General features: G+C 34.5%; 1 protein-coding gene across 1 annotated transcript; it reads left to right on the forward strand.

Annotated features, from left to right (window-relative positions):
• The first annotated feature begins 270 nt into the window (after positions 1-270).
• On the forward strand, positions 271-25,631 carry Rgs18 (regulator of G protein signaling 18). The gene is made up of 5 exons (XM_027417418.2): positions 271-389; positions 820-921; positions 2,112-2,173; positions 23,334-23,500; positions 25,374-25,631. Exons 1-5 carry the CDS (start codon positions 271-273, stop codon positions 25,629-25,631), a joined length of 708 nt encoding a protein of 235 aa, XP_027273219.1.
• The last annotated feature ends 285 nt before the right edge of the window (positions 25,632-25,916 follow it).

The following is a 25,916-nucleotide window of genomic DNA, read 5'->3' on the forward strand; positions in this document are numbered from 1 at the left end:
TTATCTTGGAGGCCAAAAGTGGTTTTGAGAATGTGTAGTATCATTTCCTTCAACAACACAGTACAGAACCAATCTTGAGTTCCTCATTTCTACACTTGCAGAGACAGAAACACAGCTCTCTTTCTTTCCTTGACTTTTCTTCTTCTGTAAGCCTCGTGGAAAGGCTCAGGGTAGTGTTTTATTCACCATGTATAACTATGAAACAACATTCATCAGTAGGAGAGAGGCGGACTAAGTGAATCTGACATCTCTTGATCATTGAGACAGAATATGGAAATGTCACTGGTTTTCTTTGCTCATTTGAATATGTGTGAGTCAAAAGAGAAAACTTTTTTCAAACTAATGCATGGGTCAGGAAAAGAAGAAACAGGCATCGAGACCAAAATCAGGTAAAATTAGAAATGTTTAAGTCGTCCTTGTGCTTTAAATGCATTATTAAGGAATATTTGTTAGCTCTGGCTTTTTAAATACTTTGTTGAAAATATATTGATGCAGTGCTGCAAATGGAGGAGCTTTATTAGTTTTTAAATTATTGGGAATAAACATTTAGACTAATTTAGCTTCATTTTTTAAAAGGTTAACAATTTTAGCCACATTAATAAAATGGGCTATCCTATACTTGACTGCCTAAGTAAAATAGAATTGTATGTGGTATACTCCATGGTAATTCCTCTATTTACTATTTAAGTAAAACTCATGTGTAAAAGAATCAGCATTTCTGAATGAAGGTGGCTATTTGTCAATTCCAAATTTATTGCACAGGTTAAATAAGACTTCTATAACATCAGAATTATCCTGAATGTATTATTGTTTTCACAGAGCTAAAGAGAAAAGAAATAGACTAAGTCTTCTTCTACAGAGGCCTGACTTCCATGGGGAGACTCCCACCAGCAGATCTGCCCTGTTGGCCAAAGAAACAAGGTGGGGAACATGAATTCCTTGTGAGCATCCTTTTCTGGTTTGGTAATTTACTATTATGGAAAAAATAAGAATAAATATGCTATTCAAAATTACATAGCAACATGAACATTGTCCAACATTTTAGTTCCCATAACAATGAATAGTTCTAAGATTCAGCCACTTTCATAACCCTAATCAAATAATTACATGAACTTTTAAGAGTTTTATTTTATTTATTTTTTAATTTTATTTTACATTAGAACTAAAGTTCTCCCTCCCACTCCTCCCCCCACTCCTGCTAACCTCCTCCTGCTTCAATCTACCCCTCTGGAGGAGTGGATAGGGACCTGTCCATTTTAAATGATACATGTTATAGCCCATAAATTGATGAACTATTACAGTGTTTAAATACTGTAAATTTGCCACCAGAAAAGGTTATTTATCTATTTCCTCAGAAGTTTTCAAGAAAATAGCTTATGGATATATGTATACAAGGAATATACAAAGGATATTTGTAATTTGATTGAGTATTTTCTTAACTCAAAAATAAAATTAGCCTTACATATTAGCTTGCAATTATTCAAATTTTGAATATGTTTAGCTAAATATATAATAATATTTCACTTTACCCTTTATTGGCATCTCCAATCATATAAAAAATAGGTTATCTTACAGTCTTGAAACATCACCAAACTCCATGCATTTAAAGAAAGAGAGAGAGAAAAAAAAGAAAAAAGAAAGAAGCAAACAAACAAATAAAACCCAGCACCTTTTAGTTACAGACTCAACGAAATTGCATTCTTTTAAAGAAATGACTTGTAAAGATATAGTTTATGCTTTCTTATTTGCCGAAGATTTTTAAAATGTAGTTTACCTGATCTCTCTGTCTCAGTCTCTGTCTCTGCTCTCTCTATCTCTCTCCTTCTCAAACTGGTTTCTCTCTTTTTTATGTTTTTTACTTAATACATGACTATTTTTACTCAAAAACTAAAACAATTTTGATGCTTTGGGAAGGCCTGTTCAATGAGGAAACTCCAAAAGAAAACTGACTGATCTTGAAGATTGCACTGCCAGTTTGATCTAGGCTTACAAAATTAGAAGGAGAGAGCCTACGGTGTATCAGTGGAGAGTGCAGACTGCAGAGCGGCCACAGAGATTAAGAAGTGAACATGCTGCTCACTTCATGATCAAACCTTTTGTTTTCTGCACAGAGTCTCCCCTGAAGAAGCAGTAAAATGGGCCGAATCATTTGACAAACTGCTTTCTCACAGAGGTTAGTGGTATTTTCACCAATCCCTTACTCCTTAATAAAGTATTAAGAATAGATACCTGCAATTATAAAAGGCAAGTAGTTATCAGTTGTTTATAAATCAGTAAGTAATTTGCAGTAATCAGATTTTAATCAATGGGGTTAACTAAGGAAAAGAGTAGGCAGCTAAAGAAAAACATATTTTTAATATTCTTACTTATTCAGAGTTACTCATTATTGGTGAAATCTTTATTTCTTTATTCTTTAGTTAACAACTACAGCATATAAATTTTTCTTCTAAATTTCCTGATATTTGAAAGAAAAATTAGTTTTATTAAAAGTATGTCTAATATATTAAACTGCATTATTTTATTTTTAATAATCAAAAATTTGAAGTTGTTTCTGTGGTAGACATTTTGTGAATCCTCATGAAGTTAGCATTTAGGAAAATTCCTATAGATTCATATAGGTAGTTCTATAATATATCCATTTTAATTATTTCTTTTATTTTTTGATATAATTACATTATTTCTCTTTCCTCCTTACAAGCACTACCATGTGGCTCTTCATTGCTCTTTTTCAATTTTATGACCTAATTTTTGCACAAATTTTTGTTATATGTGCAGAGAGAGAGAGAGAGAGAGAGAGAGAGAGAGAGAGAGAGAGAGAGAGAGAGAGAGAGAGAGATGTCTTTTTTTGTTTTTTGAGACACGGTTTCTGAATTGTCTGGGAGGTTGCTCTGGAACTCGCTCTGTAGCCTAGGCAGGCCTCTAACTCACAGAGATCCGTCTGCCGCTGCCTCCCGAGTGCTAGGATTAATGGTGTGTGTCACCAACGCCCAGCATATATGGATCTATTTTTAAGGCAGAATCTCATAAAGAAGCTAATAATTAGGAGATTACCAATGCTGAGTTTTGTGTGCTGGTTGTGGGAAGAGGCAGATTCAACAGGCTTGATTCTTCAACCTCAAGTTTGGGTCAGGGGCAGGCAGCCCAGATTTGTACTTAAAGTTTATACAAACTTGTTTTTTAACTTAGTCCATCGTTTTTCTCAAGTTTCAAAGTCAACAATTTGCACTTACTATTTAATGGAAAAACACAGAGTTTATTTTCCTTACATAACTGTTCCACTGTGAAAGTTAAACTCTGTCAAGACTAGACACAGAGGCATCCTCAGCCAGAGCTGTTCTTTGCCCACTCATTAATACTGCATCTTCCTTTCCTCGTTGAAACAATATCACTTCCATGCTCCTTCCCCAGACTACTCCATAAACAGGACAGCAAACCACTTTACACTTGACCATGGCAGATCCGGGGGGCCTCCCTTTGCTCTTGTGTGTGCTGGAAGAAATGTTTCTCATGACCAGGGAAACTTGGAGAGGATGCCAGAAATTCTGCCTCTTTCACCACTAACTAGGAAGAAGCAATAGCCCTTGTATTTCCTCATTTCCTAGCATATGCATAATGCTAAATATTTTCATTGTTTATTGCTAACATTTAAATGATTTCTTGTGTGCCAGACCCGGTGTCACACCCTATAATCGAAGTACTATGGAGTTAGAAACAGGAGTATCAGATTTACAAGCCAAATTTACACAGTAGGTTTGAAGTCAGTCTTCAGCCTACTTCAGGGCTATATGATGCCTTGATTCAAACTATTAAAATATTTTCTTCCAATACTTTGATAAACACAAGAAGTTATTGTTATCATCACCCTATTCTATGTACAAAACATATAAGTCGCTATCATCCAACTTAAATAAATTTACACTCAATCTGTAAACTCTCGGTATCTTCTATTTCTGTGTAATAGATTAGTCTTAGTGTCTGTTTATTCTCTACACTCGCTCAATTTCTATTAGTGTGCTGTGACCACAACTCAATCTTCTACTTCTATGAGATAAACTTGTTTATATCGCACACAAAGCTCCTGTCTTTATACATGGATTATTCAACATGACATCTTCTCATTTCACCCATATTGCCACATATTCAAAGACTACATCCTATTTGTAGGATACACAATATTCCATTCTAAAGGCTTACCACACTTTCTTACACACACCCCTGTTGATGCATACCTAAATTAACTCTGTATTTTACACATTGTGTGGAAGATCATCTTCACTTTTTTGTTGTCAATATTTTACTTCAGACACATACAATATCCTTCATATTTCCAACTTATAAAATATTTCTGCTTTAGAATTTTATTTCAGTTAACATTTTGTGCACACTACTCTTCAATGTTCATTAATGAAAATTATTTTAAAGAAAGATTCTTCTTTATAATTGAGTGATGGTTTATTAGAAGTAGGCATGAATAGTTTCATCTCTGGAATTTCACAGGAACAGGTACCCTGAAAAACATTAAGAGCCTACATACTAAAACTATTTTGTTTCTAGAAAAGTTATGTAGGAGTTCCTGTGAGAGATGATATGTCTCTGTAACATCTTAGTTATGTTGTATAATCTTAGTTATCCTGTATAATCACTTTGGCTTTCAGTTCCCACAACTCTAAGCTTACTTATTGTTTTCTTTTTCCCAAAGCAACAGATTTAAAAAGTATAAATGGCATGATGAATAAGAAACCAAGAAATAGTGGCATCTATACAAATATAAATGATTGCTGCAAAAAAGAATTATAGTAATTATCACATTAAAACGATGTTTTTCAATTTCCAGTAGTTTATAAGCAAAGAAAGGGGGTCTTAAATTTCAACTGGAAGTAGTTTTTAAACTGAATTTGTTACTCTAATTAACAAATTGCTATATAACAATTTCATCATGACCTTGTTATCCAAAGTGAAGAAATACTAAGGGCATGGATTAGTCCTCGCCTCACATTCTGTAGTTCCTGTTTCCAAATACTGAAAATCAAACAAGATGAACTCAGTCTGATGCTATTTTTCCCCTCATGGTGCAAATATTAACATGCTGTAGGCTACCCACAAGTGAAGTTAAAAGGAAGTAATGTGAATTTTACACAATCATCACTCACCTACTTACATATTAAAATAATGTCTTATGGCCAAAGTACAAAATAATTATAATAAATTTACAAATTGTACTGCTAGTACTACTTTACTGATCCAATCATTTTTCATCATCATGAAAATTGTAACACTAAATTATGAAACTTCAAATGATTACATAAAATACTCTTGGTTATAATACTAAACTCAGTCTATTTCTAGTAATTTGGCACTATGTGGGGGGAAAGAATAATGATACAAATTGTTGAAAAGTGAACCTATGTAAAAGTATATATGCACATACAAGAAAGACCCCTGTCTTTAAATTTTATATAATTTCCCTGGGATTAAATGGATTGTTTACTTAAGCTCATTATTCCATATCTATATAAAGGTAATGAATGATTATATTTAGTAAAATGCGGAATTAAGTTACATATCAAAAGAGGTGCAAGAGGAATCTGATTACATTGTTTCATAAAATGAGCCCTTATGAAAACCAGCATAGACTAAATAGCAGCTTTAGCAACAGAATCATAGAATAACAAGTGTTGACTCTAGTTCCACAAAATTCATAGTAATTCAATTGCTGCACAAAATGAAAGAGAAGTTCCAAGCAGGCAGGAAGTCTAGGCTTAAGACTTTACATTGCCTGACTAACTAAGGGAATTAAAAACAAAAATATTTCTTTATTGCAGCTTGTAACTTAAAATCAGCAGAGGAAAAAAAAAAAGCAGAGAAGACACACGCAAATAAAAGAAAAATATCCCTGGATTATCTAAGAGCTGTTTGAATAATTATAATTTTAAGATTTGTTTCTATTTATTTATTTTATTATTTATGTGTTTGTTTTGCCTGTATATATATATATATATATATATATATATATATATATACTACATGTCTAAGAATAGGGCTTCCATACTCTAGGAATGGAGATAATGATTATTGTGGGCCTCCATGTGGGTACTTAGAAGAGATCCTGGGTTCTCTGCAGGACCTGCCAGTTTTCTGAAATGCTAAACAAACTCTACAGTACAACTTCAGTGATTTTCTTATTCCTAGTTTAATTTTAAAATTAATTTTAAACACATAGAAAAGTTAAATCCAATGAAATGTGCATATGGGAAAGACGTTAGTTAACATATAAAAATAGGTTCATTGTTATTATGTATCATGCTAATATAAGAAATTAGTGGTAGAAAAAAATCAAATGTAGAGAACATTAAAACAATTTGGGAGCATCAAAACCTTTCATAAATAAAAATATGTTCTAAAATAAATTTTTATTTGAATGAACCAATGACATATTGCAAATTTTAACACAATAGTATCCAACTTTTGTTACTTATTTGTTTCTATGAAAATGTTCAGATATATTTATTCTAAATCTTTATTAGAAATTTATCTGAAGTTAAAAATGAATCATAAAAACTATACTTACATGTATATATTTAATAATTTACAAATGCTGTTTAGTAAGTCAAAATGTACTCACATATAAAAAATATCAGATTGTAGTCTTCCCTTCATATCATTAATTTCAAATATTTACCACATTTTAAAAGTGAGTCTTATCCCCATGAATATGATTATATAAGAAATAATGCAAGTGAAGTACTGTGTATATAGATATGTTACGTACACATATATATGTGTGTTTATATAAAGCCAATATCTTGATATAATAAAAACATTAAGTAGTTCAGATAATAATGAGCAAAACACTGAAAAGATTCAATTCAAGGCCACGCTTTGGGAAACTTATGTTGGAAAGCTACCTCTGATGGAGACAAATGTAGAATCTCATCAACGGAGTACCTGCAAGGACTTTTCAAATAAAACTTATATACAGAGGTAAGGACCATGTTGGAAGGAAATTCGATGATCTTGCTGAGATACTGATTGTGTGCAAATATTTAGAGTAAGAAGATGAAAACGAAAAGGACAAGCCAACACTTTTCTAGGTTTTCTCCCTCTTAAGCGGAAGATGCAGTATCTGTTTTAGATGAGAAGACAAGCATGTAAAGAGAACCAGGTTACCGTTAGAGACTGTTTAAGTGACATAAAACCTTATCAGCAGTTTTTCAGTTTTGTAGGCTCATACCTAGAATATGTAAGTGACTCTGGCATATAGATAGACAAGTTGTACACGGGAATTGAAATAGAATGGCACCTTCTGCAAGAGGGGTCTCAATCAATTAGAAAATACTTAATTGTTTATTTTAACTCCCCTTTCCTGGTCACTGCAATAGTCACAATATGTTGAACTCTTTTTATCATGATTAGAGAATTTATACCTTTATCAGTGGCTCTAATAAATATCTTGCTGAAAATTACCTGGAATACGTAAGGAAAAGAACAAAATATACCAGTCACTACTCCTTAGATTTAAAGATATGAAATGAATAAACTGTGGAAAATATTTGTAACGTGAAACATAAAAGACCCAGAGACAAATATTGAGCTTCAAGCTTCAAGTTGAAGATCAGAGAAGCAAAACAGTGTAGCCAGTAGATCTTACCTCTACCAAACTGAAATAGCAATCCTGTCTCCATAAATCCTCAGAGGCAATAGCTCTGAATTCCCCTCTCCTCCTCATGTTCCTTTCTCTGCCCAGCCATATTCTCCTGTCTCCACCTCCCTAGTGCTGGGATCGAAAGTGTAGTATCTGTTACTCTTCACTCTTGTGTATGCCGCTGTGGCCTTGAACTCAGAGAGATCCATCAGACTGACTCCTGAGTCCTGGGATTAAAGGTGTGTGCCACCACTGACTAGCTTCTCCAGCTAGCTAGTGTGGCTGGCTTTGCTTTCTGATACTTGTGGCAATCTTTATTAAATCATACATAATATATCACCACAAATAATAGTTGCAGAATTTGAGTAGGGGCAGCAAGGAAACCCATGCTTTACTTTGGGAGAAAGCAATGACTATTTCTCCTTTTATTTTCCATTATGTGGTTTTTCAAGTTGTTCTTTAAATTTCTGTTTCTATCATTTTTCTATACAATAAGGAGCTCTAATGTCTCACAGAAATAAATGTTTGGCTCACAATAACCAAAGTTGGGGAGTGGAGGGTGGATGGGGTGGGGGGTAGGTCATCGGGGTGGGGGAGGAGGGATGGGGTGAGGGGAGGGAGAGGGAGAAGGGATTGACATGTGAAACAAGCTTGTTCCTAACTTGAACTAATAAAAAAATTAAGTTTTTTTTTAAAAAAAATGTCAACAGTTTTCTAGCTAAAGGTTAGAACTTTTAAAAGTCCACCTTTGACTAAAAATGGATCACATTCCTAAATCATTATTTCAAAGGAAACCATGAACTCTATATATTAAAGGAGAAATCATTCGATATGATGCTTAGGATTTTATACTGTGCCTAGACTTCCAGCTTCAGAGTTTCTTGACTTGTTTCATTTGGTTTCTTCACATCCGAAATATATTAAAACAGATACGAGAGTTTCAACTTAGAAACATTGGATGTAAATATTTGATATTTGTGTGACATGGATCCAGCTTCTTCCAGTGTTAATTCTGGTCACAAGTTCCATCAACCACTTGTGGCAGCTACACTCACCACTTCTTACTTGTGGGAGCTGCTTCAGTTTGCTGCCTCTGAGAAAGAATTTCCATTGTGGTCTAACCTAGCACTGTAAGAGGAACGGGATGTTCAAAGTTTCTAACTGAGCTTGCATATAATAGTTAAACACACTTACTCAAATTTAAAAACAGACAAGTGTTTTTCCTATCCGTTTCTATTATATTATTATGTCACAAAAGCCATTCACTTAAGTGACCATGCTATGCATGAGCACTCATAGCACACCCAGCCAGGACCTTCCTTGACATCATTGTCACTTACTTTTGAATATTTATATAAGTTTGAGACTAATCAAAGGGACAAAGAGCTTTTGTGTATTGTATCTGAGAACAACAGGTGACAGAGCCAAACTGCCTTCTTTGTGATCTAGTGAAGGACTATATGTGAAATAACTAGACTACTTCCACTAAAAGATAATGCAAGCTGATTCTGCCTGCTAGTCCAAACAGAACAAATGACTCTTCAGTTGTCCTTTCTTTGTCCTTAGTACACACATGTCTGTTCTGTCTGCTAATTTCCATATTAATCAACTGGCAAACTTTCATTGTCTTCATGACCACTTACTGGCTTGAGTCACATAATATTATATAAAATAAGCCCAAGTGCAAGCTCCTATGCTCTCCTTTCAGAGCAAATTAGTCTGACATCCACTTCATCTATAAACACACAGGGTTTAATCATGTATGATTTCTAAGAAAGTAAATAAAATCATAACAACAAAAGGAATACAGCAGTGCTTCAAGTCCTCAGCAATTACTCAGAACTTTTGCTATAATTAATATTGCTGCATCTGAATGCCTAATACAGACATCAAGTTCATATTAGGTAGCTCTCAATTAAAATGGATCAAAGATTATTTTCCATTTAATAAGAATTTTAGATAAATGATTCATGACAATACTTTTTAGATATCATTACAAATATGTTGTTATAATTGAAACTATTAATATGAAAATTAATGACTGTGTTCTGAAATGAAGACAATACTGACATACTGATAACATCAATGCTTCAAGTGTTCAGTCTGTCTCCACATGACAAACAAATAGAAAGATAATTTGAAAAAAATGTATTGATTATTTACTGAGGTCAGAGTAACTGCTTAAAAACCAAATGAACAAATATTTGGTTTCTTATTTCCAAGCTAGACATTTTGGAACATAAAATTTTACTGGTAGATTATGACAGGCATTTGATTTTTACCAACTTAGAGTCCATTTGTATTTAAATTGTAAGAAAAGAATAAGTGGGGACAAGAAACATAAAAACCTTTTTTTATTACATAAAAGAGTAGATAGAAAATGTGACATGAAGAGAATAATAACCAGCTATACATTTTTAATAACTTCAGAGGGTACATTTCCATATGAATATTCTATAATTTTTAGTAATTAAAATTATATGGAAATGTTCTCAAAATCAATTTTGGTCTTGACTCCAATTACTTTCTAATATATGTTTGAAAAGCTTCTATAGAAACTGAGTTTATACAACTATTCAGATAAGTATATCACCACATTGAGCTACAATAAGAAATAAGAATTTTGTTAGAAAATACAAAGACCCTATATGTTTCGAAAGAAGTCAAGTCTAAGAAAAATGGAAATTGATTTGGAAGAAAAGTCCAAGTATTTTAGAAATTCAAAAGGGAAGTATGGGGTAAAAAAAAAAACAAACAAAAAGAAACTTTCCATAGTACCAAATATTTGTTACTACGTGCTGAAGATGTTAGTCCATTGGTTGGTTGGTTGGTTCATTGATTGGTTGGTTGATTTTATTTTAACCCTGATCACAGGATGGGGTAGAGGCTTTGACCTCAGTTCTAGCCATTTGATTCTTGGGTTGTACTTTTTTAGTGATTTTTCCCTTTACAGGAGAGATGGGTCCCACATTTCAAATTTAGCTTTAACTTAGCAGTCACAAGCGTGCTTTGCCTTTCACTTCTTATTTTTCTTTCAAGTTCATCATAGCAGAAGATGGAGACCATACCATGACAAAGATGGTTTTAGTCACACAGATAAAAAAAGGAAGAATTTCCCCTCTGTTAGCAACCAGTAGCTGAACAATGTTCTGCCACTTATTTTTAAAGTTATCACTTGCTTTCCTTTGTCATCTGAAGTATTGAAAGAAGGTATTTACTAATAAAGGAAGTAACCCTTAGACAACAATAGTGACACAAACTTCTGCATAGAAGTCCAGGAACTAAGTCTCCAATAAGGAAGGAATTCATGCAAGAACACTGAAGAAACATTATGGCAACAGGTCTAACATGCTAGTCAACCACAGTAAAAGCAGGACTTCTGATTCTGCTAGTTCATTTTGATAGCTGTTAAGATTTAAAAATATTAAGAAAGACAAATCAGTTTTGCTATGGAAACATATATTTTTCCATATTTAGATATAATGTACTGTTCATAAAAATTCAAGAATCTTGTCCATTTATTTTTCCTTTGAACATTCTGAGAAAAGCGCATTGTTCAGTATGAAAAATAAGTCTATAAAATTTTGCACTGAATGAGTTAGCAAAGCCAAAAGAGCAACTAAATATCACTCACTTGACCCTACGGGCTGCTTCTCTGTGGTCAGTTCGCTGACCCATTCAAAAAATGCTGAGCAGTCAGCCTGCAAATGGAAGTTGTTTTTGAGTTGAATAATCTCACAGCATTTAAGGACTGCATGTGCCTTTTGGTTCCAAAATATCTCCTCAAGGAATTTTAGTCTAGTCTTTCATTTCCTCCATACGTTGGGGTTGATTGGTTGGTTGGTTGGTTGGTTTTTTGAGGCAGAGTTTCTCTGTGGCTTTGGAGGCTGTCCTCGAACTAGCTCTTGTAGACCATGCTGGTGTTGAACTCACAGAGATCTGCCTGCCTCTCCCTCCCCAGGTATTAAAGGCAGATGCCACCACCCCGGTGGCCATAATTTCTTCATTAACATGTAATTACCAACATTTGCTGTTCAGGGTCATTTTTCTACAGAAAACAGAAAAGCTGAACCTTGCTTGCCCAGTGAAATCTCAATGGAAGAAGTACAGAAACTATGTCACATTTTTGTCATGAATGCAGAGAAGCCTTCCATTGCTCGACTGCTTAGCAATGCTGAAGTCTTTCTGGTCTTTTTCTTATAATTCTAATATATTAGAAAGATTAATTGCAACATAAAATCTAAACACATATGGAACATGACAATACAGATAAATCCCACATGCTGGAAAACAAATGTGGACATACAAAGGATAATTTCGGGGTTTAATTGTTTCCTGTGTTTGCTGCAACAACTCTCCAAACCAGTGATAACTTAATCCCAAATCCGTTCTGAGAGTTCTGCAGTTAAGATGCCTAGTATAGGGTCCATAACAATAAAATCAAAGTGTCATTAGGCAATCATTCTTCCTGGAGAATAAAAGGGGAAATTTCTTTATCACTCATTTGGGTCATTGACCAATTATTCATAGTTTCATACTAAGATCTTTGTTCTTTTCCTGAAAATGAAGTAAAATCTCACCTTTCAGAATTAAACACATTTCTTGGTTCTTGTCTGCCATCCTCTAGCTTCAAAAGCAAAACAAGAAATACAAATCTGTTCTTTCTCCTGTCTCTTGACTAGCTCGTATCTACCTGGTTAGTCTTCCCACCTTATATCCTTAACAAGTCATGCCATTAGGGTTCCTTTGTTTATGTCTGGTTGCATATCTCCAGATAAGAAAATTTTTGCATCACTTGAGTCAAACCCATAGACTTGTACATGATAAGCAGAGATTTATCATTAACTTAACCAGTCCTAAAATACAAACCCTTTGGAAACTGTTATGCTCATGTTGCATTTCTGATTCTAATATGCCAGAATAATCTTCCCTATGCACTTGGTGTTGATTGTTAGGTTTTCTATAACTGTCACTTATGTTCATTTATTGAAAAATTTATATGTGTAAGTTTTGTATACTGTCATTGTCTACTCGATCATAGGAAACTGTGGATATTTTTATATTTCTGTGACTGAGCATTTGATAATTATGAGATGGAAATATTCCTGATTTGAAGTCATTTTAACTTACAAATATGATATTCTGCTTTTCTAGGCTGAACTTCTGCTTTTTATTCATCATTTATCTTCATCATAATCATTTGTGTATCATGGTTCTGTTTAGTCCATTTGAATATGATATCATTGATAAAGATGTAATTTTATCAAATATCTTACTATTTATCTTCACTCTGCAATGTGTTCATAAAACAAAGTCTTCTTCTTCCACCTAGTTTAATAACCATTATCATATTTCTTTCTATTTTTGGGGATATTCTGAATACTAAACTATTGAATTCTATTACCTAGAACACTTGCAACATAGTTTGCAATTAACATAGAAACAGATGCAGATCCACAGTCAAGCATTAAGTGGAGCTTGGGGAATCCTGCAGAAGAGTGGCAGAAAGGATTGTAGGGGCCAGAGGGGTCAAGGATAGGACATGAAAATTCACAGAGTCAGAATCATGGAGATCACAGGGGCTCACAGAAACTGAACAAACAGAGAGCCTGCATGGGACTGACCTAGGCACTTAGAATATATATCATATCTGTGTTACTTGATATTCTTGTAGGACTCTGAAGAGTGGGAACAGGGTTGTCTCCAACTTTTACTGTCTTTTGGGATCCTACTCCTCATACTGGGTTGCCTTGCTCAGCCTTCATACATGAGAGTTACTTTAGTCTTACTGCAATTTGCCATGCCTTGTTTTGTTAATATTCATGTGAGACCTGCCCTGCCCTAAAAGAAATGGAGAAGTAGATTAGTAGGTGGCAACAAAGGGGGAGTTTGGAGGAGGCACTCTGAGGAGAGGAGGGAGGGGAAACTGCAGCAGGCATATACAATTAACTAATTAATGAAAAATAAAAGAAATAAAAAATAAAGTACAAACAAAAAATAATTTCTCACTAAATTAATATTTTTGAGTAGGAAATCTTGAATAGAAATAAGTATTTCTAATAGGTGAATTGACTGTGTTTAGAATATGTTATAGAATTGGAACATGTTTAAGTAGATCCCAGTGATATGCTAGAGAAAATGGTGTACTTCTGGGAAAATATTCATACTCTCAAAGGTGATTCTGTCACTGTGTAAGAATGACAAAGATCCACATATTAGTAGAAAACTAGTTAAAAGAATTTCAACTAAAGAACAGATTTAGAAATAATGGTATCACTGAAAACTCTCCACCTTTTCATATACCCCAAAGAGATGTCAAGATGAAGTAAAAAATTTGATTCTCAAGCATGAAATTGGAGTACAGAGAAAACATTTCCTAACAACAGATTTTGATTAAGCTTAATTTCTCAAAGAGATTATCATATTTGACTATTATATTCATCCATCGTTAAAAAATCAAACAATTTTGTTTTTTATGTGATGTGACTTTGGTTTGTCAATTTCTTGTTGTTGTTTTAATATTCCTTAAAATCATGTTTGAACATAGACACCAATAAACATGCTAACATAAAAGGAGAATATCAAATGGGACCCGAATCTTGGAAAAAGAATTACAGGCAACTAACAAATGTTGATAACACCGTTTCCTTCAGCCTTCATCCAGCAGTTGGTGGAAGTAGAAGCAGACACCCACAGCTAAACCTTGAAATGAACTGAAATCCAGTTGCAGAGAAGGAGGACAGATGAGCAAAGGGGTCCATACCAGGCTGATGGAACCCACAGAAACAGCTGACTGGAACAAGGGAGAGCTCTTGGTCCCTAGACTGATATCAGTGAGGAGACCTTGGAAATCTATGGGACTTCTTGTAGTGGATCAGTACTTATCCCTAGCATAGAAATGGACTTTGGGAGCCCATCCCACATGGAGAGATACTCCCTGAGCCTAGACACAAGGAGGTTGGCCTAGGCCCTATCCCAAAGGATATGACAGACTTTGAAGATCCCCTAGGGAAGGTCTCACCCTCTCTGTGGAGCAGAAAGTGTATGGGATAGGTAGGGTGTTAGTTGGGAGGGCAGGGGAGGAGGGGTCGTAGGAGGACCTGGGATTAACATGTAAAATAAACTTCTTTCTAATTAAAATTAAAATCATTGAAATAAAAAAAGAAAAAGAAAAGAAATGTTGAGAGCAAGAGAAGTAGTCCTTCCCAAGGAAGAGCCCCCTTCATTAGCTATCAAACACCAAGTGGTCAGTGCTGAAATCACACACATACAAATAACATTCTAAAAGCTGAGCCTAAAACTAACATGTAAACAGAGGTTTCTCTGTCCTGCCCTGTCCTGTAGCAGCTTCCAAATAATCACCCAGAGGTTTATATTAACTATTAATGAATAACCACTATCTCAGGCTTATTACTAGCTAACTCTTTCATTTAAATTAACCCATATTTTTATGTTTTACTACATGGCTCAAGCCTTGTTACCTCATTTTCCATATGTCCTGCTTGTTTGGAGGCTGGTTGGCATCCAAACTCTCCCCCTCCTCATCTGAGTTCTCAGTTTGATTATCCCACCTAACCTTGAATGAAAGGAATACACAGTGTACAGAAAGATCATCCCACAGCACTAATCTTCTGTCAGATGTACTAATGTGATGGCAAAGATTTCCCCCCATTCTATAGGCCACCTCTAAATTCAATGAACAGTTTGTTTTGCAATATAGAAGATTTTTAATACCATGCCTTCCCAAACCTTGATTACTGGTCCTATTCCATTGGTGACTGAGTCTAGTTACAAAGTTCTTACCTGAGCCTAATTCCCATAGAATACATGGTATTCTTTCTTCTAGAATTTCACCTCTAACAATGAGATATTTGTTCAGCTTTTAAAAAGGATCAACTTTCATCTTCTGCATGGTGATATCCAATTTTCCCAACACCATTTCTTAAAAGGTGCTGTCTTTTCTCTAGTATGTATTTTTTACATCTTTGTCAAAAATCAGGTAGTGTGCATAGACTTATATCTGGGTCATCAATTCTATTCAATGTCCATGTGTTTTTTTTTCCCTCCTCCTATTGTGCTATTTTTACTACTATAGCTCTCTGGTATAATTTAAATCATGTATGGTGATACCTCCATCGGTATCTTTATTGTTCAGGGTTGTTTTGCTTATCAAGGGTCATTTAGTGGGTAAGATGGTTTTTAGTTTTAACTCCTCTGAAAAATTGCATTGGAATTTTGATGCTAATTGCATTCAACTATAGATTTCTCTGATAATAGTGGCCATTTCTCAGTATTAATCATACCACTCTATAAGCACAGGCCGATTCCGATCTTCTTGTGTGTTCTCCAGTTTATTTCCTTCGAGTTTTGAAGTCTTGACTAAATAGGTCTTTTATTTCCTTTGTTATGTTTTTTTGACATGTGTTTAGGCTATCATGGTTGAAATTGATTTATTAAGTAGTTCTCATTATGTTTGTTTTTTGAACATAGGAGGGATACTGATTTGGGTCATTCATTTTTTTTTCTACCTAATCTCTTTGATAAAAGAGTTTATCAGTCAAAAAATTGTTGAAGTTATTGGGATATCTCATTTATAAATGCGTGACATTACTAGGTAGAAATTCTTTGACATTTTCCTTTCCTATTTTATCTCTTTTATTCCTTCTCCTTTCTTATTGCTCTAGATATGACTTTGATCATTATATTGAATAATAATATTATAAGTAGGTACCCTTACCTTGTTCCTGATCTTAGGAAGAAAAATGATTCAACTGTTTCTCTTTTAAAATAATGGTGTTTGTGACTTTGTTATAGATGGACTTCATTATGTTAAGATATTTCCCCTCCATACTTAGGTTCTGTAGGGTTTTTGTCATGGAGGTTGAATTTTGGCATATGCCTTTTCGTATCAACTTAAGCATTGATTTACATATTTTAAACCATCAGTGCCTCATTGGAATGAAGAAAACATGCTCATGTTACATGATTGTTTGGATGGTTCTTGAACTTGGCTTTTACTTATTTTCTTAACAATTTTTCATCTATGTTCATGGGGGAAATTAGTCTATGAAGCTCTGTGTTTTATTGGTTTTTATATGGCTCTGTCTTTATCTAGGTCCAAATGCCTCTGTTTTTATTTGGTTTCTCATGGCTCTGTCTTTATCTGGTTTCTCTGTAACCAGTTACCATCTGATTTGTAAAAATAATTTACAAGTTATCTTAGTTAGAGTTTCTATTGCTGTAGCAAATAAGCATGGCCAAAAAGCAGATTGGAGAGGAAAAGGTTTATTCGGTTTACACTTCCAGATCATAGTCCACTATTGAACAAAGTTAGAATAGGAAGTCAAGCAGGGCTGTAACCTGAAGGCAGGAGCTGATGCAATGGCCGTGGAGGGCAGCTGCTTACTGGTTTGTTTCCTATGGCTTGCTCAGCCTGCTTTCTTTTAAAACCCAGCATCATCAGCCCAGAGATGGCATCACCCACAATGGCCTGGGACCTCCCCCATCAGTCACTAATTGAGAAAAGGCCTTACAGCTGGATCTCATGGAGGCATTTCCTCCTTTGAGGCTCCTTCCTTTCTGATGACTCTAGCTTGTGTCAAGTTGACACACATAACCAGCCAGTACAGAAGTGCTCCTTCCTTCTTTGTGGAATTTGGGGAAGAATCCATCTGGCCATAGGATTTCTTTAGTTGGGAGGTAATTAATTGCTGCTTCTATCTCATTGATGTGTTTGAATAATTACATTATATATTAGTTTAATTTCAGTTGGTCACATGCCTATAGATTTTACAATTTATTGAAATAAAATTTTAAATATGTTTGTGTATTTCCTTAGTATCTGGTGTAATATCTGCCATTTCATCTCTAATTAATTAATTTGGGTCATTTTTCTAATTGGAGTAGGGATTTGTCAAATGTATTTACATTAAAAAAGTAAACTCTTCATTTTAGTGGTCTTTTTTTAGAAGTTTAATTTCTATTTTATTAACTTTGACCCAACTTTCGATATTTCTCTCTAGCTATTGTTTTGGGGATTGTCTTGGTCTTGGTTTTTGTTTGTGTTTGTTTCTTATTTTAATGCCTGAAATTTTACCATCTGGTTGTTTATTTAATATTTCCAATTTAATATTTTAATGTAGACACTTAGCACTATAAACTTTCCTTTTGAACTGTCTTCATTGTATTCCATATATTTAGGTGTGCTGTGTTTTTATTATCATTTGATTGTAGGGCCTATTTATTCCCTTATTGATATCTGTAATTACCTATTCATCACTCAATAGTATGTTCTTTACTTTATGGGTATGCATATTTTCTGTAGTTTCTCTTGCTGTTAATTTCAAGTTCTATTCCATTTTGGTTAGAGAAAATAGGATGTCATTTCAAATTCTTTTTTTTTTCTCAATTTTTTTTAATTTGAATTAGAAACAAGATTGTCTTACATGTCAATCCCGGTTCCCTCTCCCTACCCTCCTCACCGACCACAACCCCCCCAACTAAGACCCTACTTATTCCTACTTATTACGTATCCTTTCTGGTCCCCAAGGAGGGTGAGGTCTTCCATCGATGGTCAGCAGAGTCTGTCATATCCTTTGGGATGGGGCCTAGGCCCACCCCCGTGTGTCTTAGCTCAGGGAGTACCCCTCTATGTGGAATGGACTCCCAAAGTCCACACCTATGCTAGGGTGGACCCTTTCTTCATCAGTCGTCCTTCTCTGAAACTGGATTCTAGTTTAGTTCATTGATTAGTTGTGGGTGTCTGCTTCTACTTGCACCAGCTGCTGGATGAAGGCTATAGGATGGCATATAAGTCAGTCATCAATCTCATTATCCAGGGAGGGCATTTAAGGTAGCCTCTCCTCTGTTGCTTAGATTGTTAGCTGGTGTCATCTTTGTAGATCTCCAGACATATCCCTAGTGCCTGATTTCTCTGTAAACCTAAAACGTCTCCCTCTATTATAGTATCTCCTTTCTTATTTTCTTCTATTCTTCACCCAACTCAACCTTTCTGCTCCCTCATGTCCTACTCACCCCTCCTTTTCTCCCCTTCTCATTCTCCTAGCTCCCTCCCTCCTATTTTGCTCCAAATTTGCTCAGGAGATCGCGTCCCTTTCCCCTTCTCCAGGGGACCATGGATGTCTCTCTTAGAGTCTTCCTTGTTTACTAGCTTCTTTGGCAGTGTGCATTGTAGGCTAATGTAGGCTAATTGTAGGTAATCTTTTACTCCATGTCTAAAATCCACATATTAGTGATTACATACCACATTTGTCTTTTTGTGACTGGGTTACCTTTCTACAAATAGAGCAGAAAGGATAGGTGATAGGTAGGGTTTTAGTTGGGGGGGGCATTGGTAGGGGAGGAGGGGAGGGAGAGGGAAATTGGATTGACATGTAAAATAATCTTGGTTATAATTCAAATAAAAAAAATAGTGCTGCTAGGAACATCGTTGAACAGATGTCCTTGTTATATGAACGTGCTTCTTTTGGGTATATGCCTAAGAGTGGAATTGCTGGATCTTGTGGTACACTGATTCCCATTTTCCTGAGGAATCACCATACTGATTTCCAAAGTGGCTGAACCAGTTAACAATCCCGCCAGCAGTGGAGGAGTGTTCAGCTTTCTCCACATCCTCTCCAGCATAAGTTACCATTGGTGTTTTTTATTTTAGCCATTATGATAGGAGTAAGATGGTATCTCAGAGTTGTTTTGATTTGCATTTCCCTGATGGATAAGGATGTTGAACACTTTCTTATGTGTCTTTCAGCCATTTTAGATTCCTCTATTGAGAATTATCTATTTATTTCTGTACCCCACTTTTTAATTGGATTGTTTGGTGTTTTGGAGACTAGCTTCTCAATTTCATATGTTTTGTTTTTTTATTTGTTGGTTTGTTGGTTGGTTTTATCCCCTAGTGTTTTAAAATGTTGTCTCTTTTAAAGATTCCATGAGGTTATGAAAAGAAACTGTATTCTTTGGTGTTTAGGTTGAATATTCTATAAATGTTGGGTATATCCATTTCACTTTTGATGATATATAATCCAGAAGTTATTATATTTATTCATGTTTTGTATAGTTGATCTACAAATGGTTAGAACATGGTACTGAAATTATACACTATTACTAAATAGAAACGAATCTGTGATTTTAAATCTAGTAGTGTATACTTAAGAAAACTGTATGAATTTTATTTAGAAAACATGTATTTACAAGTGTAATTTCTTCTTTATGTGTTATTCCCCTGATCAATATGAAGTAACCATTATCTAAGTAACTACCTCATCTGACAACAATTGGTTTGAAGTCTATTTGGTCAGATATTAAAAGAACAATATCCACTGATTCCTGGTTGCATTTTCTTGGAATACTTTCTTCCCTATTGAATTCTAAACCCTTGTTCCTTTGTTATGCTAATGTATGTTTCTTAGAGGCAACAAAAAGGGGGAATTTGTTTTCAAATTCAGTGTTCTATCCTATGTCGTTTGATGGGTAAAATGAGTCCATTGATATTTAAAGTTATTACTGGAAGGTATGTATTACATTTTGTCATTTTCTTTTATTTTAGTCCTGTTTTTGTTTAATTAGTCTTTCTTGAAGCCTCTTTAGTTTATTTTTCTCTTTAGATTAACATATTTCTTCCTTTATCTTCTTTAGAGAAGGCATGGTGGTCAACAGTCCCTTTAGCCTCCTTTTATCATTGAACGTTTTTCTTTCATGATTAATTATGATTGATAGAACTGATGTGACAATTGTTTAAACTTTCAGAGTTTAAAACATGGCAAATTTAATCAAAGATTTTATGTTTGTTAAAAGAAAACAAACTTCACTAGCTGGAGGAATATTTGAAGTCAGGAGATTTTTCTTTTGATAATTCCTTGTGATGTGATATAATCTTTTAATAATATTAGGCTAGAGAGTTTCATTGTTTCTGAAGTTGTGTGACATCTAATTTCTCTTCCGCAAGTTCAAAAAGTATAAAAAACACAGAAATAAAGGAAATTTTCAGTAAAACAATGTTGCCAGAAAGGAAGAAACTAGGAAAAATAGGATCAGGTAGCACTGAAGAAAAAATAGAGGAATAGAACATTCTGGATTCTTTAGTTGAAGTTTACTTGAGAACAGAGAAAGTTAAAATATAAGAGACAGGTTCAGAAAATTGACCAGACACTGGACATGGATATGAGGTGTTTTAAAACCTTATAAAAGTGAATTATATTTTACTAATAACTTTTATTTATGAGAATTAGAATTACATCATTTCCCCTTCCCTTTCTTTATTACCTCATAACTCTCCCGTGTACCCCTAATATCTAATACCAAATTGTCAGTCCTGAAAATATAAATACAAGTGCTATCATGAAGATTTAGCATGATTCATTTTATATTTACATATATGTGACTATGTGTTTTGTTTGTCGTCTTAGTTAGGATTTCTATTGCTGTAAAGAAACATCATGACCTTGGAAACTCTTATAAAAGAAAACATTTAATTGAGGCTGGCTTAAAGTTAAAAGCTTTAGTCCATTATCTTAATGGTAAGAAGCATGTTGGGGTGCAGACAGACATAGTACTGAAGGAGTTGAGAGTTCAACATCCGAATATACAGGAAGCAGGGTGTGACAATGTCATAATGTCCAGGCTTGAGCTTTTGAGATCTCAAAGCCCACCCCTTAATGATCCACTTCTACCAACAAAGCCTTATTTCCTAATGGTGCCACTCCCTATGGACCTATGGGTACCATTTTATTTAAACCACCACAGTTACGGTTTGACCTTAAGTCAAATCAATTATTGGTTGATTCTCTTACAAGCTTTGTGCCACCATTGCACTAGCGTATCTTGGAAGCAGAACACTGTTGTAGATTCAAAGTGTTATGTGACTAGCTTGGTGTTTACATTTCTCCTTTGGTAGCACTTTGTTTATATTCAGCACAGCAGCTACACTTGAATTTACTGCTGTTTCAGCTACTGAACTTGGCACTGAGATCAGGGACCCTGCTGCTCAGCTGGAGGCAAGTCCCACTGGAACCACCTCTGCCACTGCAGCCAAATGTACTTTTTAACTAAGTCTCTAATGTTTCCATTTTACCAGTAAAGATTCAGCAGTCAGATACTGGGGTGAAAAGCTGCTAGTTCAGAGAGACTGAAAAGCAACCAGCTGACCTTCCTCTTTAGCCAACAACCCATATTCAAAGCCCCTTCCTACTATTTCCTGAGCTTTTATCTATCCGTTTTCAAGATTCCCTCTAACTCGCTATGGCTACTTCTTGCCAATTAGTTGTTGGCACTACCTCTTAACCCAATGTTTTATTTAATTATCACAAATTCAGTTTACAGTGTGATCTTGTATCCCTCAACGTTAGCATAAGGAACACACACCTTTTGGTACCAAGAACACTAGCTGGTAGGGAAAAAAAGTTTTAGGTAAGCATGACTCAAATTTTCTGTGTTCAACATTTTTTGTAGGTGTTGTTTTTCAATAATAGTGCCTTTCCTTTAGATCCTCCAATTCCAGTCAATATTCTCAATTAAAAAAAAATCTCATAGATCAGAAAAAAGTAAGAATAACCAAAGTAGTTGAAGAAACACAAGTTAAAATTCTGAATGTCTTACAGTTAAATCTGAGGTTTGTTACATTTTACCTACAGAAGCTTTACATGGTTAAACATAAATTAATGACAATGACCACAAATATTACCAACCTTGTCATTACTACCACTACCATCATGATGGAGTAGTTACCATGTACCATTCTTGCATTCTATGTCAACACACTTACTTCACTAGTTAGCCCAATGAAATAGATAACACTTTCTTAATTTTCAATATTGAGAAACTGAATTGCATAAAGAAAAAGAACATCCACTTAAGGACACATGAGAGGTAGGCAAACATAATATTGAATCCAGGTAATTTTTTATAACTTATAGACTGTCCCAAAGACGTATGGGCAACAAGGCAAAAGGACAAAAACAGCTTCTTGTGTTTAAACTTTTACATGGTATAGGTCATGTTGCTACTTTACAAGTGTATCTTATTGTTTTAATTTTAAAACAAAAAAATAAAATACTCAGAAGATAGTATTTGATTTTATATTCCTCAAAATTTTTACAATTACATAAGACTAAATATGTCTTATTTTCATTCTCTTTCCAACATGGATTATTTCCTCCTAAGCATATGACAAGTCTCCTGGAATATGTAAGGCCTGACAATTTAAGCCTGTTCATGCTCAGGACTCACAGGCAGGGTGAATTTGGTGGACAGTGTGAATTTGGGAAAAGAGGACAGTGTGGAACTTGGAAATGTAGAGACAATGGAAAGAGAACTTGAGGGTCTCCAGTACAACAAGCCTGATCTGGTAGTGTGCAGAATAGAATCCAAGAGAAAGGCATCAGAAGTCATAGACTAATCTCCTCGAGATGTAAATTGAGCGATTCAAGATGGTCCTTTTTACTCTTATATTTAAGGATTTAGATCAAAGTGTGATTTAGTCTTATTTCATAGAAAGAATGTCCTTTCATTTTCTCAAAAAGATATTTTTCTATGATGTTCCCCACACATACTGGTTAAATATGTGGGGCCATGATGAATTAGAAGGAAAATAACTTTTACTGTTAGTATTTGTATATATTTTAATATCAAGTAGAGCATCATAGTAACAAATTATTATTTGTTTTTGGTATGGTAGATGGACTGGATGCTTTTACTAGATTTCTTAAAACTGAATTCAGTGAGGAAAACATTGAATTTTGGGTAGCCTGTGAAGATTTCAAGAAATGCAAGGAACCTCAACAAATCAGCCTGAAAGCCAAAGCAATATATGAGAAATTCATTCGGAATGATGCTCCAAAAGAGGTACAGTGATGATTGAAAGCACATTTTCATGGGGTCTGTTTTCTTCAGGTTGGCTACCACATTCATTCTACCAGAGAGCTGAAGATTTTGTTAAAGTGAAACTGGTTAATTTCAGACTTGTACTTATTGACATAATATAACATAATATTATCATTGATTAAAAGTATAAGGTCAATCTTCAGAGTTAGACCAAGAGTGAATAAAGTTGCAACATTTGTTTCTTTCTAAAATCTTTACAGACTACATTAGCAGAAACAACTGCTTATTAGAAACTAAAGATTTCTGAAGGTGATAAAGACAAACAAATACGTTATACACCATTTAAAAAACTTGCAAGACTTCACAAGTTTATACTGCCAGTGGCATTAAAGATGGTTAAGGGTGCTTATCTCTAAGCCCAAAGACCTGAGTTCAATGCCCAGACCCCACATGGTAGAAAAAGGGAACCAGCTGCCCAAAGATGTTCTCTTCACACAATTCTGTGACATGTATATCCCCCAAATAATAAATATAATTTTAAAATAATTTTATTTTATCCACCTATATAAAGTTTAATTTGTCCAAAGGAATTGTTTTATCAGTTTGGGATAATCTAAAAGAAAAAATCTAATAGGCAAATGATATAACTCTACTTTGGCAGTGTTTCAAGGGACAAACAATTGCTCTTTTGATTACAAGTGAATGAGTTGATTCTATGGTATAGTCAGTCAGTAAGTTGACTATGAGTTTAGCAGATATTACTCGACTGCAACAAAATATTTAATTGTTTCATATTTTTATTCTGTATTCAATATATAGTGTTTCTACTTTCAGGGTAGCACATATGCTCTCTCACTGTTCAGCTACAAATTATTACTATAGTTCTACCTTTTGGTTATGAAACAAATACCTACTAGAATCATTCAAATTAAAGAAATAAGAAAAGAAAATGTTTCGTCTCACATATCAGAAGACATAAGGTCCTGTTGATTTGGGTAACATAGCAAAGCTATATGTAATGGCAGAGATGCATAGCAGAGAAACTTGCTCACTTTATGGTTGCTCTAAGTAAAGAGAGGAAGGCACGAGACGGTAGGAGATAGAAAGGGATTGAGGGAGAGAGTATCTCCTCAGTATCTCCTCAATGCAGGACTTCAATAACCTAACTTCTTTGAACTAGAACCTACCTGCTAAGGATTCCATTACTGTCCAATAGTGCTACAGGGTGTCAACCAAACCTTGATTATTATAATTATATTAACAACTCTCTGAAAATCTTTAGGATTGAAACTACTACATAGTCTATAAAGCAATACTCTTTATATGGACATGTTGCTCCAAGAAAGGGTCTTTATTTATTCATATAAAAGTATAGCAGATTATATGGCTACCCAAAAGTGGAAAACAGGATAGCTTCCTGAAAATATAGTTTTAGTACATGAACAGGTGTATAACAAAATCATTTGAAGGGTATTGTATGTTTAAGACATATTCATCTGTTGTCACACTTTTGCTTGTAGAAAAAATGTTAAAAAATGGGTGCTTGAACAGAAAGGTCTTACTGATATCACAGACATGCACTTATAACTTAAACACTTTAACTTCTGAGACATTAGCTCCTCACTGTGAAAAAGAGTGAGTTAATGTGTTGATTATGTGAAAGATATCATTGCATTATTCAATTGTGCTGAGTTAGAATAAGCCTAACTATTAACAAAGAGTTAGGAAAGCCACATAACACCCTAGAATACACCACTGTATCCTTAGACCTGGGGAGGAAATACCCCAGTATCCAAACACATCATAGCCTCTCCAGCACTGTAAAATTATGAGATGTTCTCAAAGACATTGTATTAGATCATGTATGATTCTACCTTTTTTCCTATTTATGCAGGTTAACCTTGATTTTCATACCAAAGAAGTAATTACTAAGAGCATCACACAGCCAACTCTCCACAGTTTTGATGCAGCTCAAAGCAGAGTCTATCAGCTCATGGAACAAGACAGTTACACACGCTTTCTGAAATCTGAGATCTACGTACATCTGCTAGAAGGAAGACCTCAGAGACCAACAAATCTTAGGAGACGGTCACGATCATTTACCTACAATGAGTTCCAAGATGTAAAGTCAGATGTTGCCATTTGGTTATGAGTAAAAGTAACGTTACTTATTTTGATGGTAAATGTGTACATCTGATTCTAACATGCAGCTTGTGTATTTTAGTAAGAAATGATTACACTTTTTAAATACACCAGGCAAAAACAGTTTTAAAAAGTTAGAACTTTTATATTCAAATAATTTATAGTCTATTTTCCACCATATTTTATGAAAACCTATTTTGATATTCTACCCATAATAAAAAAAAAAAACTCTATTTCTTCAATAACCACCAGTAAAAAGATATCGGCAATGCCTTGTAAAATGTTGAACTAAATG

This window comes from Cricetulus griseus, chromosome 5, assembly GCF_003668045.3.
Source record: "Cricetulus griseus strain 17A/GY chromosome 5, alternate assembly CriGri-PICRH-1.0, whole genome shotgun sequence".
Lineage (NCBI taxonomy): Eukaryota > Metazoa > Chordata > Mammalia > Rodentia > Cricetidae > Cricetulus > Cricetulus griseus.

Excerpts from the sequence above, each read along its gene's own strand:
- Rgs18 (XM_027417418.2), top strand. The coding sequence starts at position 271 with ATGGAAATGTCACTGGTTTTCTTTGCTCATTTGAATATGTGTGAGTCA. Across the intron at positions 390-819 it reads GGCATCGAGACCAAAATCAG|AGCTAAAGAGAAAAGAAATA; the intron begins GTAAAATTAGAA and ends TTGTTTTCACAG. Across the intron at positions 2,174-23,333 it reads CAAACTGCTTTCTCACAGAG|ATGGACTGGATGCTTTTACT; the intron begins GTTAGTGGTATT and ends TTGGTATGGTAG.